The following is a 20,580-nucleotide window of genomic DNA, read 5'->3' on the forward strand; positions in this document are numbered from 1 at the left end:
ATTTTGACTACGTCTGTGTACTCGAGTGTTTTTGCACACTACGGTTCATCCCGTGAAAAATCACGGAGTGATTTGAAAGAAGTCATGCAAATCTTACCTTCAGACTATTACGCAACATACAGTCTGAGCTACAGGCCTTAGTATGGCTATATTATCAAAAATAACTGTATGAAATATGCTCGCACTCCCTCTGTGTTACAATTATTTTTTAACACAGAAAGACTATATTTTATTTTATTAATACACAAAAAACTCACAAACATGAAGCAAGTGCAACAGAAATATATAAAAGCAAAGACGTAGTCATTTATATAATCATTAATGAAAAATGTGCTTGGTACAAACTGAATGTGACTGCATTAAATTAAAGGTGCACTTTCACGGGCTCAAAATTATTGGGGGTAAAAAAAAAAAAAAAAAAAAAAAAAAAGCACATTCATTACAATTATGAGATCCTTTAATGTACCTGTAAAAGTCTTCATGAAGGAAAGATTTTGCATGGCTTCATAAGTGTTATTGGATATGAAAGTTACATACTGAGAGATGTTGTGGGGAACTTTTTTTAGATTTGGTTGACTCTATTCCTACTTTACTTATGCATCGGAGTATTTCAGGCCAGAGCAAGTCTGTTTTCATTCATGCATGCTCTGCTTAGTCATAAATTTTGTTTCGTTTCCAAAGTAGGGCCGACTGAAAGTTTAAGACTCAAAACCAAAAGTAAATGAACAAAGAGAAGCAAACAACAGACTCAAAATAAAAGCAAAAGCTAAAGCTAATGGAAAACCCCGAACACTCCAAGCGAAACCAAAAGTTCCCTCTGTCATGACTGCAGAGATTCAATGTACTATAAAATGTTAAAATGAGTTTATTAACTTTTATCAGTGCGAACATCAGATGACCAGTCCAACCTTTGCAGTGTAAAAACAATTTTTTTCCCCCGCCTTTTTCTTCCACCTCCATAAATCGATACATGAAAATATTCAGATATCAATACATTTGGCCGATTAGTCTTGACCGGCATGCACGCCGTCTTTTAAAATGAAGTTCATTTGTCAGAGATGGCGTTGCTCCTGAGTCAGAAATATACAGGATTTTAGTTAGGATTTCGAGATTGTAAAAAGCAGAAAAAGACAGTGGAGTGGAGGATCGGTTGATCCAAGGCCATGTGAGCAAATTTTCAATAACTTGCTAAGCGCTTTCAGGTTGCTGTGGTTACAAACGCGAGTAATAAAACTAGTTCAGCACTTCAGCGTTTGTCTCAGAGTTTATTTTATGTGTGCTCTCCAGCATACATGGATCGTGTACAGTTCTGATTGGTTTGTTTTACACTTCAATATTAGCTTGACCTTATTTGTCCTCCCAAGCCCCACAGAAGAGTCGCTCATCTGGAACTGATCTGAGTACAGCTGAGGCATCGGTGCTGAGTGAAAACAAAAAGAAAAGCTGCAGTTTATGCTGCTGTTGGGCACTTTTGGTATTGGTTTGGCCAACACATGTGGGTGGAACACTTTCTGTTTTGCACACACTTATCCTGTTGACCCAGTTGCTTTGCAGATGCCCCACTCTATGTATAGTCCAAGTTGTTTAAAATTTAAAACTGAAGTCACAGACTTCATTAACTCTGCCCAATTATGGGGTGGCTTCAGTCACAGACAGCGGTCATCGCTGAGGACAGGTGACTCGGGTGTGTCCTGGCATGTGGCAGATGCCACAGGTGCGAGGTTTCTTAGCAGCAGGGGGTCTGTTAGCACTCGGACCTCCCATCATCTTCCTTCCCTTCCTCCCGCCGTCTCCATCACTATAAAATCCACCACCAAAACCACCTGACACGGGGAAACAGAGATCAGAGTTAAAAGAGTCAAAGTTACCAGTTATAGCATAGAAAGTACCAAAGAATTTTTTTCAGCATGTTGGGACTGCAGGTACATGTCATGTTGATGCCTCAAGGTCTCTGTGTTCGTGAGTTGTGACAGTACTTTCTTTTTTACCATCAAATGGTGAGCATAATATCCTTTTTTTTCTTAAACAAACATAATGTGCTTTGTAGAACTTTCGTAGAATTTTACAGCCAAATCACTGCAGTCAAGGTCCACTAAAACTCAATAGCATACACTGCAAATGCCTGTCTATAATACATTTATAATGTCAAGTACGCTTGCTTTTACTGAGATGACTCATCTTTTCAGAGAATCTATTAGAAAGTCTTGTATTGCTTGGTCTGAAAACCTGAATATGTCCACGAAGAATATAAAAGGTGGACGTAGTCACTGGAATGTGACAGAGCGCATCCAGGAAATTTTGTAGATCAAGTGAGCAGTTTGGCAGTTTTTCCATCTACTTCTGTACTCAGACTTCCTTCTGCCACCGAATGAGTCAGTCCCTGCTGGCCAGTAGAAGCACTACAGGTTTAATGAATGCACTTTGACTCTGGGTTCAATCTGAGACCTGAAAACTATGCCCATCCTTTTTATCCTAGACAGATAAGACCAGATAATTAAGATTAAGATGAAGATTAAAAAATTTCAGCTGGTAAACTAAAAGTCTTCATGCCAAGTTTTGATGGCGTGTAACAATAAAGAACACCGACTGGATTTCCCTAAGTATCCTGGTCAATACTTTATTGGTCCATACTTTATTAGTATACATTATCACTTCTTGCATCAGTTTTATGATTTGTTGTTGATAATGTTTCGCTGTGTGTTACTTTCTTATCACATGTGAACTCTCGCTGCAGTATGAATAAAGAAATTTGGACCTGATAATAATCAGAATCAGAATCAGAATCAGAATCAGAATGGGTTTATTGCCAGATGTTGAGGTTTACAACATTAGGAATTTGCTGCGGTGCTTCAGTGCAAACAATAAGAATTAAAGTGCTATGTAGAAAGAAAGATATGTGCATGAGATATACATTAGATATATACATGAGAATAAGAATTTAAGAGTGCTACGTAGAAGGATATATACATGAGTGCAGGTGGTGATCAGTGCCAGACATGAAATGATGCAGTGACACAGCGTAGGGTCATGTGTGAGTGGCGGGGACAGTCATGTGGTTATTGTTCATGTGTCCAACAGCAGAGGGGAAGAAACTGTTCTTGTGGCGAGAGGTTCTGGTGCGAATGGACCGGAGCCTCCTGCCTGAGGGGAGCAGGTCAAACAGACTGTGTCCAGGGTGGGAAGGGTCAGCTGAGATCCGGGCTGCACGCCGCAGTGTCCTGGAGGTGTACAGGTCCTGCAGAGATGGGAGTCTGCAGCCAATCACCTTCTCAGCAGAGCGCACAACACGCTGCAGTCTCTGTTTGTCCCTGACAGTGGCTCCAGCGTACCACACGGTGATGGAGGAGGTGAGGATGGACTCGATGATTGCGGTGTAGAATTGCATCATCGTCCGTGTTGGCAGGTTGAATTTCTTCAGCTGCCTCAGGAAGTACATCCTCTGCTGGGCTTTCTTGATGACGGAGGTGATGGTGGGCTCCCACTTCAGGTCCTGGGTGATGGTGGTACCCAGGAAGCGGAATGAGTCCACAGAGGTGATGGGGGTGTCAGTCAGGATGATGGGGGGGAGTGGGGCTGTGTGCTTCCTGTGTGTTTTGAAGGGTGACTATGCTTAATCAAACCACACTGCTTCAGTTATTACAGATAAAGCTTTAATTGGTTCATGTGGGCATCTACAGAGCCAAGGTTATTAAAAAAACACTTCTGTATTTATTTACAAGTATTAGAGCCCGATCAATATAGGATTTTTAATATCGATACCGATATTTTGGTTACTTAATCATCTGATATTTTGGCTGATATTACTTTTTAGCCACACCAAACACAAAGAGAGATCCCTGACATTTGTTATGTGTAGTTATTCAATACACTGTTGAGGTACCTAAGATAACAAGCAGTTTAAGAAACTGCAAGTGGATTTGCAAAGTGCACGTGGTCGACAAACTGTGCAACGTCAACACTAATAACGTGGCTGAAGGGTGCTTCTCCTGCCTCGTCTTTATTTCTTTAATTTACATTTATTGACTGTTATAATTGTCAAGAACGACATAATAGTGCATAGTTAATATCAGCCTGCAGATAAATCAGTCAGGCTCTAACATTTGTCTCGTAATATGGTCATATTAGAAACATTTTGAATTTGTTGTTTACAAACATCTGCCAATGTCAACCATGTGACTTAACCCAGTGAAAGTGGGTACACCAGTATAAGATCAGTGTCTATGCGCTGCGAAGATCAGCTTCCAAAACATAAGTCAAACTAGTTTTCTATTTTTAGGCTGTATTTATGTTTTGGAAAAAAGATACGTGTAGTTTGTAGATGCTATCCATATGAGACCAACTTGTTGATAAAGGTTCACAGTGAAGGCAAAACACAATCTGAAAATGAGCTCATCCTCATGTTGTCCTTGTGACTCACTCGTTCCTACGCATAATATGTGTTTCAGGTGAAGCCAATACAAAGGCAGTATATCCGCAGCGCATCCACGTCAAAGCCCAGGCTCAATAGCAATGACCTCAATAGAGCTGGTGACTCCATACGTTGTAACAATAAAGCAGTTCTGTTAGGAAGTTTGTGACGAGATTTCCCTGAAAATCAAGCAGCTGCTAGAAACACTTGTTCAACTATTTGTCCTGCCAGGAATGTGTTTGTCCATACTTGTTAAAGGAAATAAAGATGAGAATTAATTTTATGCCCATTTAACAAAGTAATCTAACTAATTACATACTTTTCCTTTTCACTACCTGAGCCAAAGAAGTTACGTGATTGGTTCAGACTGTTTGTTTTTTCTGTCTGCCTGTTTGTTAAATGAATGACTCAAAAGGTTGTGGAAAGATTTGCATTTTTATCAGAGGCGGGGCCTAACTCATGTGTAAGTGACTGATGACTATGAGTCACTGTGTATGGATCCAGGAATTTTAGGAAGCATTCTTCACTGTTTTGTGTGTAATGTGCATCATATCTTCACAAATGCATATTGAATTGAAGTAAGAGATAACAGTGACACAGCTCGTGCATGTGTAGAGGGAATTTTCAGCCCTGTTGGAGGTATGTGGTCTGACATTGGATTATGATTAGGAGCTCAGAGGAGGATTTGTGTGTGAGAGCCCCACCTGGTGGAGGTACGTTCTCATCAGCCCACTGAAAGAAGCCACACTGCTGCTCTCTTGGCTTCCCACAGGTGTGGAACATGCGACCCTTGTTTGGACCGTCCTTCTGCACCGTTCGCGTCACGGCTGCCTCGTTGCAGTTGCACATCACCTGTTCCAAATGTCCTGGTGCACCCGCTTCCTGCCCTCTGCTTCCTTCAGATGTGTTTCTGAATCCCAGAGATGGCCTAGGAGGCTGGGAAGTCCCCGGTGCTGGCGGTGGCAGCCCTCGATTCTGTGGCGCCCCCTGCTGACTTGGTTGATCTGCCCAAAGAAAGAAGTTGCAGCTCCCGGCGTTGCACTTGTAAAACTGCCGGCCTTGATTAGGGCCGTCTTTGCGCACAGTCAGGAGGAGTGCATCCTGACCACAGTTGCACACGATCGCGTCACTGCTGGCGTTTATACTCATACTGCGGCCACCTGGTGGAGATGTCGGCTGTGGGGTCCAGGAGGGCACAGGCGGGAGAGAATGGCGAGGATTAGAGATTCGGGTTCTGGACGGATCAGGTCTGGGTGGCCTTGGAGGTGGAGGATGAGGGTCATCTCCTCTTCCACCCCCTCCTCCAACTCCTGCACCACCACCACCTCCCCCTGGTCTGAGATATTTCAGGTCCAGCACTTCTCGGAGGATCTCGTCACAGCCACCGATGCAGCCGACAAACTCCAGAGGCATCATGGGAGGAAGGCTACCCCTGCGGAACTTGAACTTCAACCTGAAGAAGGGAGGACACACAGGAGGCAACCTCAGTATGCACATCTAATAAATGAGCTGTGCTGTGTGGCAATCCATCACTTATTTAACATCCAAAGAGAGTAAGTCACTCTAAATGAGTCAAGTAAGCTACGGGTAAGCTCAGTCCTCTTAGCTTGCTTGACTCATTCAGAGTGGGCAATTTTAGTACAATCAACACAATCAGAATCAAATACCTCAGGTAATTTCAATTATTATACTATTTGTTCAGCAGGCCGACTGTTTCCACCCACAAAAGTCAAGTGGGTATGTGATGGCTGTGGTGTGGAGTATTAAGATTTCACAGTTCACTGTTAAAAAAAATCCTCCTGCATAACGTTATTGCAGAAAAGATTCTTAAACACATTCTTGACATAAATAGTTATATTACGGCAGAGGAGGGCAGAAGGCTGGTGGCGCTGACTGGTTGGGACCTTTCTGGATTGGGATCTTCTCCCTGCACCTGTGTGAGTTTTCTTCAGATAGTCCGACTGACTCGTGACCCTGCCTCTCGCTCTGTCGCTGACAGGCTCCAGTTCACCACACTCTTGTGGATCTGCACATGTGCTGCAGAAACACCATGAAGCTAAGACATCAATGATGACAAATTTCTAAAAAACAAAAAACCCAAGCTTTGCTTTCTGCACTTTTTTCTAAAAAAATGTTTTCTATTAATTATTATTGGTCAATATTTGTGCCAATACCAACATGTATTTGACACTCCAGCATGGCCCCATGAATGGATCTATCAGCTTGCTAATCCACCCCTTTGATGCAGAATGACGATCATCATTGTTTGGCATAAAGTATGTAGAGATATGAATAAACTCTAGAAGATGAATCCTAATTACTTAAATATTTCCACTGACAATGAGGTTCATTCTGTTGTTCTGTGCTCGGCTGTGACTAAAAGACATTAGAAGGAAACGCTTAAAACCCCCACACACATCTGGATGTCTTAAGGTACAGGGTTTCCAACATGATATAATTGGCTCAGTGGTAACGACGTGTGAGTCACTTTTGCGCTTCTGCATGGACATTTGATTAATATGTGCTTCACTGGCGTAATTAAATTTGATCCACAGAGACGATTTATCAGTGAACCAAAGGCATATCATATAGAAGTTTAATTCCATGCAGTGACATTTTCTGTCACCCTCTGTCAATTTTAGTGGCTGTAGGTAACTGAAATTACCAGTAACTCAGGAGTATACACCATGACTTATGACTGAAATGTAATAAAATATATATTCTCATAGAAAACTCTGTGAAGCACTGAGGACAAACAGTCCACCATAAAGTGGCTTTTTCAAAAATCTGTACATAAGAAAAGTTGGTAAAACAGGGCAAGTTGCCGTGGCAACAAGTGAGGCGGTAGCACCAAGCAACAGTCTACTCCTGCGCACATCTGCATTTATCAGCATATGAAGTTATCCAACAAGCTGCACAGTGATATCTGATTTAAAAAAAAACAAAAAACTACATCGCTGACATTGTTCTGGAGAGAGGGCTGGAGCTCAACTTTGAGCTCGCCACCAGATTGGTTGCCATGGTAACAGATGCTGGTGTGGAGCACTTTGGCTCACTGCGAGTGAGCGTGCCCTATATTTGGACTGAGCTGAGCCACGTGCTCGTAGGGTTAACGCCTACTTGTGTAAACAAGATTTGGAGAAATTTCTCGAGAGCGTCAGGGCCGTCGCTGTTTGTTTGCCTGAGAGGGTAGCATAAGGCACGGAGGGAGTTTAGCACTGACGTGACCACTGAAAAAATAAATAAATACATGTTTTTTTTCAGTTAATGTGTGAGTTAAGTCTCTGTTGTGCTGAGAGGACGAATCTTTTACAAAAGCACTCATAACTTAGACATCCCTCCCTAAATCAGTCAAGTACAAAGCACCTTCAAAAATCATGCGTTCTGAAATATAGTTAGCAAAACAACACGTGAACATAAGGGCTCTGGCTTAATCGTGTTACTGTGCCTTATGCCTGTGATGAAAGAACATTCAACACCAGTTACAGGTGCCAGTTACCAAAAACACAACACTCAAACACATGCAGAAAGCTGGACTGCTCCTGCATGATTCGAGAACGTGTTAATTTCAGTGAGAAACCGAAACCGAAATGATCGTCCAGGTCTGATGGAGACCTCAGAGCTGGATTATATGGAGCAATTTAAATGAGTTAAAGACAACAGGAAAGCCATGAAGCAGTTGCTGATTAAAAAGCATCACTGAGCACAGCGTGTGAGCACTCTAACAGAGAGACGTGAAGCATTGCAAATGTTTCTGCACATTTCTGCAAATGACCGAGTGTCCAGAGTTTGACCAGTTACTGGTTGAATACGTCTTTGTGATTAAAACTGATCACCTTCTATCAGTTGAGTAGTTTTGACTTCTAAAATATGTTCAAACTATTTCATTGTGTAAGTCAGCACATGCAGAACAATTCATCTAACTGTCAAAGTCTGCAAAGGCCACATGTCACTAACTGAGCTGAGATACATCTACCTGTAGTACAGTCTGCTTACAGACTGGTACTTATACGGTGCTTTTCTATATTATCTGAGCACTCAAAGCACCTTTTCCTAGAAGCCTCATTCACCTAGTCACACAAGGTTTGTTCAATGCACTTTGGAGTTCATTATCTTGTCCAAGCACACTTCCGCATGTGGACTGGAGGAGCTGGGGGTTGAGCACCGACCTGCTGATTAGCAGACTCTACAGACTCTCCTGAGCAAAAACTGCTTAAAGTCTGGTTAACTGATTTAGTTCCTCTTCAAACTTGATTTTTATTAAATAGTGGAGCGTTTCTCACACCGGGCCTCTGGTGTCCAGTTAGCTTGTAAGTCTAAGTCATGAGGCTGGAATTGTAAAACATTTTTATATAGCTCGAGAGCAGCTCAGGAGGATCTGAGTAGTGCAGCAAAGAGAAAACAACAGAACATCAGTGCAAATACTTTACAGCATATTGTTCTTTGGTATTTCCACTGTTAAGCTGGAAGATAGCGTGTTACTGGGAAATCTACACCATAGCTACGTCATACACGCAAACCTCTCTGAAAATCTACACTTTAACCGTATGCCTGATGTGTACCTCCCTAGAAATGCAACAACACGTCGTGGTGACACAGCGTGCATCTGCACTGACTGGTCTGTTCAGTAACAGTTCCTCCTGTACATTTCCAGCTACCCTTTGTTGCAGCAGTTTTTGAATTTATCAGTGAGAGAATAACAACCATTGTACTTATATTGATGCTAATAATGCCAATAATAGATATATAATGACTCACACATGTCAGTAAATTCCTAAAAGAATGGACGTGAGGAAATGTACAAAGAAGTGGAAAAACAGAAGTGAAAAATTTTGTCCCTGACAAAAAAACAAAACTGACCAAAACAAAGAGAGGTGGGGGGGACAGGAAAGAAAAAAGCCCCTGCATTTCTATCGACTATAACAGCAGGTCACTAACACAGGGTAATTAACACATAATGCACCAGCATAAGTGCAAGTGTGAATAGGTTATGTGGCCCCCTGTAGCACAGACCCTGACAAAAGTCTAAATCAGCAGGCATGATTTAGGGAGATGATTTAGGTTGAGACTCTTTTCTGCGTGACGCTAGGGGACGTTTACCGAATCCTAAAACAGTTTCGTAACTGTAAGAGTCTTTTGGAAATCTGAGGCCAGAGTACATACTTTACATGTTATATGTTATTAAGAGTCTACATGTTTTTGTTCTGTACATATTCAGATTTTTTCTGCGTTGTACTGTATTGTGTGACCGTTGCAGGGAAGGTCGCTGCTCTTTAAATCAGCATTTGAACTTTGATACATAACAGTGGTCAGTTAGGCTGAGATAGATGTATCTCAGTACAATAAGTAATCAGTAATCATGCAGGACAAGACTGCTGCAGTTAAAGTCCACTCTTATTCTAACAGTACCAAACTTGACATTTGCTGGTTATCTATTTTTGGGGATGTGTCTTCAGTGCTGAGGACTTCAGAAATATAATTAGTAAACTAATATATTTCTCCTGGGTTCATGTGACAAGCAGGAAGTGAAACAAAAAGAGCACTTCATGTTAAAGCTGTGACTGTCAACATTAGTAGGCTGTCAAAAAAACAGGAGAAGAAAAAAAACAACACAAAAACCAGTCTGTCAGCTGTTTTTCCAACGTACTTATTACTGCTTAGGGTACCTTCCGCTCTTCTTCACACACACACACACACACACACACACACACACACAATCCCAACTCCTTTAGTGCAGGACAGTCGTAAATACGAATGCTTCTTACCTATTTGTCACTCACATTGCATCAGAGGACATTTGCATAAAAACTGAGTAGCACTACAAATCTACTGTGCACAGTTTAAATGAGCCTAATGAAACACACAGAGCCAGAAGGACACAGTGAACAACGAGGACATGTGTGTGAAGACTCTTCAGCCACGCTTACAGCTCTGTGAGTCTGTATTTAAGGTGTAATTATTCTTCAGCTGGAGTGTTAATGACACAGTCAAATAATATGGCTCAATAAAAACCATATGCAAAAACTGATGAAAATATCAAAATAAATACAGGAAAATACAGAAGAAAGAAAATGGATGTTTAAAAATGTATTCATTTATTCAGAATCCATTCTAAACTGTGTCTCTGTGGCTTTTAAACCCCCCAAAACGCATAGTGTACGCTGTTAAGTGCCAGGAGGATTGCCAGGATTTATACATCAGGGAAACCTCTGGCGAAGCATATGGCACAACACAGAAGAGCTACCTCGTCAGGCCAGGACTCTGCAGTCTATTTACACCTGCAGGCCAGTGGACTCTTTCAGTGATGAGGATGTTCACATCTTGGACAGGGAGGAACGCTGGTTTGAGCGCGGAGTCAAGGAGGCCGTTTACGTGAAAAGGGAAAGAACATCTTTGAATCAAGGAGGGGACCTAAGGGTACATCTTTCACCATCTTACAATGCTGTGATTGCAGCCATTCCCCAACTCTCTGTGAACGGTACTCACAGCCATTGATCAGTGGTCTTTGATCAGTGAGCTTTGATCAGTGGTTGTTGATCAATGGTCATGAGAATTTGCATAATTATGATGAAGGAACTGACCTATTGTTCCTTCAGTGGTGCTAGCTTCAGTCATTATGCGAATGTACTGTTGATAAGATTGGGGAAACCTGCAGTCAGCTGAGACTGAAGAAGTCACTTGGATGAGTGACGAAACGTTTCTCCCACTGAAAACGCTACGTCCAGATTAACAGAATGGTAAATGGCCTGTATTTGTATAGCGCTTTACTAGTCCCTATGGGCTAAGGGCGCTTTACATTTTCAGTCATCCACCCATTCACACACTGGTGATGGCAAGCTACATTGTAGCCACAGCCCCCCTGGGGTGCACTGAGAGAGGCGAGGCTGCCGAACACTGGCGCCACCGGGCCCTCTGACCACCACCAGTAGGCAACGGGTGAAGTGTCTTGCCCAAGGACACAACGACTGGGACTGTCCAAGCCGGGGCTCTAACCGGCAACCTTCCGATTACAAGGTGAACTCCCAATTCTTGAGCCACGATCGCCCAAGAATCAACTTTTGGACATTTTATTTTATTTATTTTATTTTTTTAAAGGGAAAATACAAATAATCTTTTTGTACTACAAAGCAAATTACAAACTTGAGTCTTTGAGGAAGAGACAGATCAGCATTGTCACAGCATTACTCAACCCTTGATCCCAGTAAGCTAGCCTTACTTTATTTAGGACATTTCAGTTTGGTAACTTATCAAGCACTCCTATGAGGCTTTAATACTGTCCAGATTAATACAAATCAATACTCACATATGAATGGGGTGTGGCTGACAGGTAGGACATGTGCTTTCATCTCTGCTGACCTCGAGCACCACGTCGGGAAACCACACTGCTGTTTTACAGGCTGGGAAGCCCACACACGACAGGTATTTACTGCAGGAGGAGACAGAGAGCAGCTGAGAGGTCAGAGTGCAGCGAGGGTGCAAAAAGCGTTTATGTCCGCTACGATGGTAGAAACCTCCCCCCCCCCAAAAATAATCAAAATTAATAAATGTAACTAAAAAAATAAAAGTAAGATGTGATGGGTGCGTCAGGTAAAAAGAGAATCACATGAAGTTCCTACCACACAGGACTGTGGTGGCAGTGTTAGGATCTGAGGTTCCTTGAGCTGGTCAAGTTCAATCTTTTTCCATTAGTATGCCCCTTGGTGGCACATTAAAGATGGCAATGCCAGAACTCATCAGGCTCAAACTGTGATAGTTCAGCTCAGGGAGAATGACACACCATTTTCACACACCACGGAGTCCAGACTTTAACCCCAGTGAGAATCTTTGGGATGTGTTGAGAAGACTTTATATAACAGTCCAACTTTCCCACACTGGGAGATGCCACAGCGCATGTGTGCTTTTACCAAAGGTAAGGACCAAAATATTAGAAGGTGTGAGTTTCTTTTTTTGCCCAATCGGTGTATTTTTAACAAATACATCTCTACTGCCTGCTGAGGAAGGTTGGAAGAACGCATCCTTCTTTTTTACAGCTTCCGTTGTTTCCATCGTCTCACCTGTTTCCCTCTCTCTTCTTCTTCAGCACCATGTCCCGACCACAGTTAGGGCACTTCCTCACCGGCAGCGGGATCTCCATGTCCTGCTGCTCTGCTTCAGGGATCTCGTGAGCTGCACCGAGATAGGGAGACAGCGCTTCATCTAACCTGAGGGAACAGCAGACATACGACTTCTTACCAGCAGGATGCAGCGATAGCAGGAAAGGTTACGCACTAGTTTTAATATTGAGGATGCAGACATACACACGTGTAAACTACAAGGTAAATGCAACTAACTTCTTCGCTTTCCTGACAGACTCAATGAAGACGGTCTTGTATTTCTGGATGTGATGCTGCAGCACGCTCTGTTTGTCCTTTCGGCCTTCTGACACCAGCTTGAGGTCTGCTTCCAATTCAGCACGCAGGTTCGGTTTTGACATCTCATAGCCCATGGAGTTATAACCTGCACGCACACACAAACACGCACACATTGATATGTACGCAGCTTAACTGAGTGACCGAGCTTTACATTGAGTGCGAGCGTGCGTGCACATACCCTCCACCAGCCCCATGCCCAGCTCTCCAGGCGTAAACCTCTGGTCAGCTGTCAAGCCCACATACATGCGACTCTTTATAGTCTCAATGTGATCAGCGTGGGTTGCATCTGTACCTGTAATGTGAACAGTTAGCATAGTAACACTCACATTAGACACCAAACTGTGAGTACGGAGCAAAGAAGGTCTATACTGAGAGAAGCACGTGTTAGTAGGTGGAGCTGCTTTTATTAAACCAGATCAACACACAAAAAATATCCACATACACTCACTAGACACTTTATTAGGTACAACTTGTTAGTTGGGTTGGACCAAGTTGGACTTTCTTTTGCCTTAATTGTCCGAGGCCCCAATTCAACAAAGTGGGGGTAAAATGTAATATTCCCTCATTTGCCGAATACTATTGACCTGAGTCAATATAATCATGAATCTCTTTATAGAGATCACACTTTAAAGGTAATATTTAATTTAAACTATGATATTTAATTCACTAAATGATCAAAAACTAACAACATATTTTATAATGAAACATTTCTTCCATTAAATCACATGACAGTGAGCTGGTCTTGTAAATATAATATTTTAAACTGACACTTTATGTACTGGGTCTTTAAATCTCTCATCCTGTGAAAAACCACACATTACATATATTCATCATTTAAAGTATTTATGGACTAGTGACAAGTCGACAAATACACAAAACTAACTAACAAACAAACAAACCTAACAACCCACAAAAAAACAGAATTTCTGACTTTGTGCGTCAATTATATACCAATGCCGTGCTTCTCCATCAGCGATATGAGGTCGGCTTCAGTGAGCAGCTGCGGAGGACTCGTCTGTCCATCCACCATCTCAATAGCAGAGGGCTGGAACTGAGAGCCTTGTTCATACACTGGAATCACCTGTAGAGCACATTTGAATATGTTGTCCACAAAAAGCAATAACGTAGAGATGTGTAATGAATGCCAAGAATGTTTCAGTCACTATTAGAGCTGGTTAAGTGGGTTTAGAGCAAAACTGGTAAAGTTTGGTCAGTCTAAACACCCACACTGTACCTTTGTGCTCCACCTGTCATAGGGGTAAACATCCAGGTAGTTCCTTGCAATGATCATGAGTCCCGAGACGGAGAACTTCTCCTGAGCGATATCTATATCAACCACAGTCTCCTGTCCCAAAGCATCCTGGGATACACAAGCTAAGAAATGGCGAACAATGAACTCATACACACGTCCTTCATTGCCCTGGGAAGAACACAAAGAGACAACAAGCAGTGTTTATTGTAATTATCTTCTCAGATTCTGTGGTTGTTTTCTGTTCATAAAATTGAAACAATAGAAATGAAAAAAAAATAAATAATCCCTGTTATTGATCACACCAAGCTACCTGCAGTGTGTTAGTGAACTTGGTGGGATGTATGGGAGGGTGGGCTTGGTCAGAGTTCTTGCCCTGTCTTGGGTTGGGTCCCCCCGGCTGGTCAAGCACTCGCTGGGCGAATGCCCCCCACACCGGGCTGTGAGCCTGCTGCTCCACCAGTGGGGTAAGAGCCAAGTTTGCTGGAAAAATGTTGGTCTCTGTGCGGGGATAGCTGATGAACCTGAGCAGAAGAAGAAAAAAAAAAAGAACAAAGAAAAGGACGCATGATTCACGATGTAGGAACGCTCTGGAAATGTAAAATCACTGATTGCCGAACCTCCAGAGTGGACGTTCTTTGTGTATAAAACTAAGAAAACATCTAAATGGACTTGTATGTTTCATTGAACCCACAGACACTCTCACACATCAGGCTTAAGAGTGAAATAAGTTCAGACATCGAGACATTAGTTTATTCTCTGGAAAGCAGTTTTTACATCACATAAAATGCTTTCGACTAAAAGATTCACACACTCACCCCTGAGTATAGAGCTTTTCTGCAATTTTCATGGTCTCTTTGGCACTTATTCTGAGCTTCCGTGAAGCCAGTTTCTCCAGTTCCTGTAGGCCAGACAAATGAAGAAGACTATTTGCAGTGGGCCAAAGCAGCAGGACAAAATCTTTTTTTTTTAAAGTTGCTGTGTGTTTTACATTTATGTGCAGCTGTTTGGCTTTTTATTCTTACCACAGTGTCCAAAGGCAGTGGCCTCCATTTACTCTTAGGTTTGCTGGTTACTGAGGTGACTGTTGCTATGGGATCCTGGAAATGAATGAAGTGATATTCTCTTTTCACACGCGGCTTTTATATCATTTTATTTGTGCAGGTTGAAAACACTTGAAACTTACTGTGGTGTCCTAACAGCAGCAGGAGAAGCATAGAGATGCGCTAACCTCACACACAGTTGGTACATGTCCATGGTGCCTTTCAAGGTGGATACTAACCTTGGATTGTACTTTTCACTCTTTTACTTTCTGCTGTTGGTTAGATTTAGCATCCTCAAAAATATTATTGATGTTACTTATCTGTTTGCAACAGCTGAAATAAACACCAGCTATTCTGGCCCAAGTGGTGTGGGGTTTTTGTGCATTGAAAAGCTTCTTGAATGGCGACAATGACCCCCCACAATGGATAGTTTAATTTAGTAGTAACAGGACCTGTAGTGCTTGATAATGTGAGATGCCTACCTAATCAAAGACCATCTCAATCTTGAGTGTGAGGTGTAAATAATACAGATTTTCAAATTGAAAGCAGAAAAAGGAACACAAATGTTAAGTGAGGAAGGAAATTGTTTCAGCACCTGTAGTCTGTTTTGGTGAAAAGCTGTGAATGCAAACAGGAAATGTGAACTTCTGTTTGTCTCCTCAGGACACATTTTAAAGTCTATTAACAGTTTTTCTCTGCCAACACGGGGGAACAAATTTAAAAAAAGAAAATAAAAGAAAGCTTAGTGGAGCCATAAATGGACCACACAACTGAATGCTGAACTCTTTGGTTTTGGAACTACATGTGAGCCGTCTCACCATGTTACTATAAAAAGATAGTGTGCACTTTTAAGGTATAATGCAGGAACTTCCTTGCTGGCCTTCTCTAACCAGAATTAGGCTCTCATTGCCCCACTAGAATAAGTTCATCACATCTACAGTTTGACTTGTTATCCTCCAATACTCTAAAGAACTGCAGACTAAACCCAGCGCACAGAGACAAACATTGCTGAGTCTCTCTGACTTAAGTTTTTCTTCCGATTCTCACATTTCTCTCTGTGGGCAACAGTGAGAATGAAGTGTTAATTACTGGGCTCGACAGTAAACAATACACGTGTCTCGATGAGAGTCATAGAGCCAGATGACAACTTTGTTCTCTCATCAATAAGCAAAAAAAACCCCAAACCAAAATATAACAACACAAAACACTCATGGCTGTATAAACACACAGAAAAATCACAGCAGCTACAGTCTCACATAGAATAACAACTAAAACAAACCCATAAAAGCAACAGATCAGAGGTCGTGACTATTTCACGAACAGCTCATGAGTTTTTAATCACTGAAGGAACAAAGTGTAGGATATTCAACATAAAAAAATGCAGGCACATACCTCCATGCAGATCTGGTAGAGCACTAGACAAGCTGTGTGATTGAAGAGGCGGTTTCGTTTCCAGTTAAACTCCACACAATCCTCCTCCACCTCGTGGATCACTGAGGCAAAGAGAGACACGAAGGAGAGAGGTGAATATCCTTTTAAAACCCAAATCACTGAATTTCTGCTGAGTATTGGGGTGTGTGCACGGACAAACCTTTGATCTTATAGAAAGTCTCGGGTATGAATGCCTGGATGGCTTTGAAGCGCTCCACCACAAAACCCAGAGTGGGAAACTGACAGCTGCCGTATGAGATCAGCTGATTGGCCAGGGACTCTGGGAAGATCTTCTGCAGGCGAAGTGTCTGGAATCGAGTAAAAGATGCACCTATGAAGGATGCATCAGACATTTGTTGAATCACTGACCTTTGACCCAATCCATTATCCCCACAAAGCCTTCCATGTGCTTAAGAGCGAGTGCTGTCTTACCTATACGCAAGTCCAGCTCCTGGCGGACATCAACTGCATCGCTGACGTTAGCATCAGGCTCTGTTAGAGTCTCACAGGCTCTTCGGATTGAGTTGGGCGTGATCTCAGAAAACTTTGCCCGAAAGACTTGTAAATTTGGCTTCACTGAAAGAAAACAAAATGCAGACAGAGGAGATGTTTTTAGCAGCAGGTTTTTCACATGAAGCCTGAACTTCTGAGGCCTTACACAGTCAACAAAAACATCCAGACTTCTGCTATACCTGCTTTGCAAACATCTATGATTTCGAAGCCAATGTTTTCTCCCTCTCTATCACAATCAGTCCAGATGACCAAGGCCTGGCACAGCCTCACCTCCTTCTCTAGCGTTCGCTATGTAAGAAAAAAGGACAGAGAAAAGGAAAGTGAGGAGAGGAAGAATGTTATAGCAGTTGACTTAATAAACAGTAAACTTTGAACTGAAATACAAAATAATCATTTATTTCAGTAGATGTTTCCTATTATTAGGAGGACAGTTAATGAGCCTACCTTAATCTGTAACATATTATCCGGACAATATTTCTCTACTTCTGCATCAAACAGCAGCACCGGATTGCAGCTGTGCCTTTGGAGAGAAAAGGATAAAAAACAATAAGCTTTTTCTGTTAGCGTGTTTGATGCTTTATACCCCCAAAAAACAAAATTTTTAAACTTACCATTTCTGAAATGGAGCTTTAAACTCCAGACCCAGTAAATGCCCTGATACTGATGTCATTGAGACAGTCACATTCTGGTGAAGGAAGCACAGGGACAAAAATCAGACACAAAGCGAAATGCCAAAGAACAGACATTTAGGTAAATGTATGAAATTTTCCTTACTTGCCCAAAGAGATGATATTCATACTCATAGATTTTATTAAACTTCGACATTCCTTCCCTCTAAAATAAAAAAACAAGACAATGAGTGCTGGAGCAACCAAAGATTTGTTGTTGTATTGTCAGATGTATAGATGGAGAAATCGGTATGGTTGACAAGTCAAACTGTACAGGCGTTTCTTATTTTGCTCACCATATTTATGTAAGCTACACAATACAAATGTGTCTGTCAGAGATCTTGTTATTGTGTGTGTATATATATATATATATATATATATATATATATATATATATGTACTTTTTCCCTGCACATATTATTTAAATGGAGTTTAATTTACTCGAGTTTAAAATACATCTTTGTTTATCAAATGACCAAAAATAACAGACAAATTCACAGAAACAAGTAACACAATCTCACTGCTGGTCCAGCTATATGTGGGACCAGTTGTGCTTCTGTGAGTGTTCATCCTCCCAAAGGCCTGTTTTTAGCCAGGAGAAACCCTGATATATCACAGTTGTTACTCACAACAATAACATATCCCAGGGTTGTAGAAAGGTGCCTGTCATAAAGCCATTCTTAAGGAAGTAAACAAACCCAAACTTGAAACTTCTTACTCAAATCTCTTCAGCATGTACAGAGGAAATCAGCCTGTCTACAGCTATCTGTAAGACACGGTGCCATGGTTTGGGATTTCATTTCAGTCAGTAATGTTAGGGAAATTATAAATACAGAATTGGATGGATTAGATTTGATCCACTCTAACTGTACTATCTCTGAAAATGTCCAATTGGCAACAGCTTCATTTTCAGCATGACAATATTCCCAAACACACTGCTAATGCAGTAAAAGCGTTCCTGGATAGAAAAAAAAACACACACACACAATGGAACATCAGTCATGGATTGGCCTCCCAAGAGCCCAGACCTCAACATTATTGAAGCAGTGTGGGATCATCCTGAGAGAGAACAGAATAAAAAATGCCTTATATACTGTATTTCCATGTATGTTTGTGTATGTTTACTTAGCAAAATATAAAGAAATGATAGGTGGCTCAAGACTTTTTACCAGTGCTACACATTTTGGAACTGATAGAGTTGACACATTAGCCTGGTAGATTTGTCTGTCTGAGGTGAGTGTGTGAGAGGGGATGTGACTGACCCTCCTGGCCCTGCCGCTGGACATAATTTCAGAGATCCCCTTAGCAGCATCATTTTTCTCGGCCACGCAGAGGACCCGACGGATCTGCCCCCGGCTTCGGATCATGTCTGCCTCCTGCTGCAATGTGTCCTGGAGGACACTCTGCGCCGCACAGAAATACCTCCGCTGGACTCCCGGCCGCCGTAGTCCCGATAAAAGCACAGATCTCCTGAGGAGACACGCTACTAGCATACCCGCTCTCACGTGAAGCAGCCGGCTCAACGGACAGCTTCAGCGCTGTTCTCGTCCCATTTTGTTAGCATGCTAGCTGATGCGGGGAGCTACATATTATCAGCTCCCAGGAACTTCAACAAAGAGCAAAAAAGGCAACTAAAGCTTGACTAACTTCACTTCCCACAAATAAAACAGCGAACAAAGAGGAAATATATGCCTGCCACACGAAAATTACCAACAATTAGCAATAAAAAAAAAATGAAGAGGACCTTAGACACAGGAACACTCTTACTTCTGTTTACAAAATCCGCGCCTGCCTGTCAAAACTGCCGTCATCAAGGTCGGAACACTGTCGCAAATATCCTGACGCAAAACCTCAAATGAAAACCTTAAAACAGGCTTAGAAAGAATATTACAATACGTCCACTCAATTTTACTTTTGTCTAGATGTGTAGCATATGTTTTATAATTAGTTTTTTATAGAATAACGCTAACGCAATGTTACTCGGTTGTTAAAAAAATAAAATACACTATAAATACACCCATTTTTTACATGCCAGAATAACTTACTATTGGTAATTTGGAGTTTGATCATTGGGTTTTACTTTCTAGAATATATTACATTGTTTTTTTTTTTAAATCTCTAAAATGTAAAATTGATAATTAATTAGTAGCTTTTAAGGCTCTATAATAATTTTGGAAAAAAACCCCAGATCTTATTTCCTAATATGTATTTATACTCGTGGAGTGCTTTAAACCTCTATATTGACGAATTCAAATAAAATAAAATAAACTGAATTGACTTTCGGTTTCAGGGTGGATTTCCTTCCTTACGTTGATCACGTGACCGGGCGGCAAGCAGCTGAGTAAACATGGCGTCCGTGTCCGACTGTGGGAATTCAGTGCAGCGCTTCAAGCTGTAAGCGGCGTTTCTGCGGCCCCGGTGTTTGAGCCACGGACTCAGAAATTACCGTGATACAGGGCAGACGTGAAGACTTGAAGAGGAGGAAAGAACAAGCTCTCCGCTAAAGCAGCTTTATCCTTTTTTCTCCTTCTTGCACAGCAGGGATGGCCTGATGCCTCCTAGCACGCTGTGATTGGCGCTGGATAATTGCTTTTGTTAACACAGACGCTGATTTGTGTTTCTGTGAGTCAGCTGCTTTCTTTCTTTCTTTTTTAAAATAAGCGATCCTCTTCTGTGGACTAAACTATGCAGGGGCACAGATGCCTTTAGGGACACCTGTGTCCCCCCGCTTTATGACTTATATAAAACAGATTGATTTTCTTGGACCCCTTTCAAGTCGCTTAATCAGCATCACCTGGCGAGGTGCTTTATGGACTGTGTGAGTGCAGGATGACCAATTTAACTGTTTTTTAAGGCT

At 41.8% G+C, this 20,580-nt stretch overlaps 1 protein-coding gene across 2 annotated transcripts; it reads right to left on the reverse strand.

Moving 5' to 3' along the window:
• Positions 1 to 849: 849 nt before the first annotated feature.
• On the reverse strand, positions 850 to 20,122 carry top3a (DNA topoisomerase III alpha). 2 transcript variants are annotated; one of them, XM_082531823.1, is made up of 19 exons: positions 20,033 to 20,122; positions 17,830 to 17,889; positions 17,667 to 17,740; positions 17,500 to 17,575; positions 17,235 to 17,343; positions 16,975 to 17,118; positions 16,703 to 16,873; positions 16,504 to 16,604; positions 15,094 to 15,168; positions 14,887 to 14,969; positions 14,382 to 14,592; positions 14,054 to 14,239; positions 13,771 to 13,900; positions 12,998 to 13,111; positions 12,739 to 12,904; positions 12,463 to 12,609; positions 11,712 to 11,834; positions 5,113 to 5,861; positions 850 to 1,823 (listed from the first exon to the last, which is right to left on the reverse strand). In XM_082531823.1, exons 2-19 carry the CDS (start codon positions 17,878 to 17,880, stop codon positions 1,660 to 1,662), a joined length of 2,874 nt encoding a protein of 957 aa, XP_082387949.1. In that variant the 5' UTR covers positions 17,881 to 17,889; positions 20,033 to 20,122; the 3' UTR covers positions 850 to 1,659. The 2 variants fall into 2 exon arrangements, with proteins under 2 accessions (XP_082387949.1, XP_082387948.1); XM_082531822.1 differs by lacking the exon at positions 20,033 to 20,122 and adding an exon at positions 18,986 to 19,902.
• Positions 20,123 to 20,580: the final 458 nt, after the last annotated feature.

Source organism: Aulonocara stuartgranti (genome assembly GCF_965226115.1).
Source record: "Aulonocara stuartgranti genome assembly, chromosome: 4".
NCBI classification, from domain to species: domain Eukaryota; kingdom Metazoa; phylum Chordata; class Actinopteri; order Cichliformes; family Cichlidae; genus Aulonocara; species Aulonocara stuartgranti.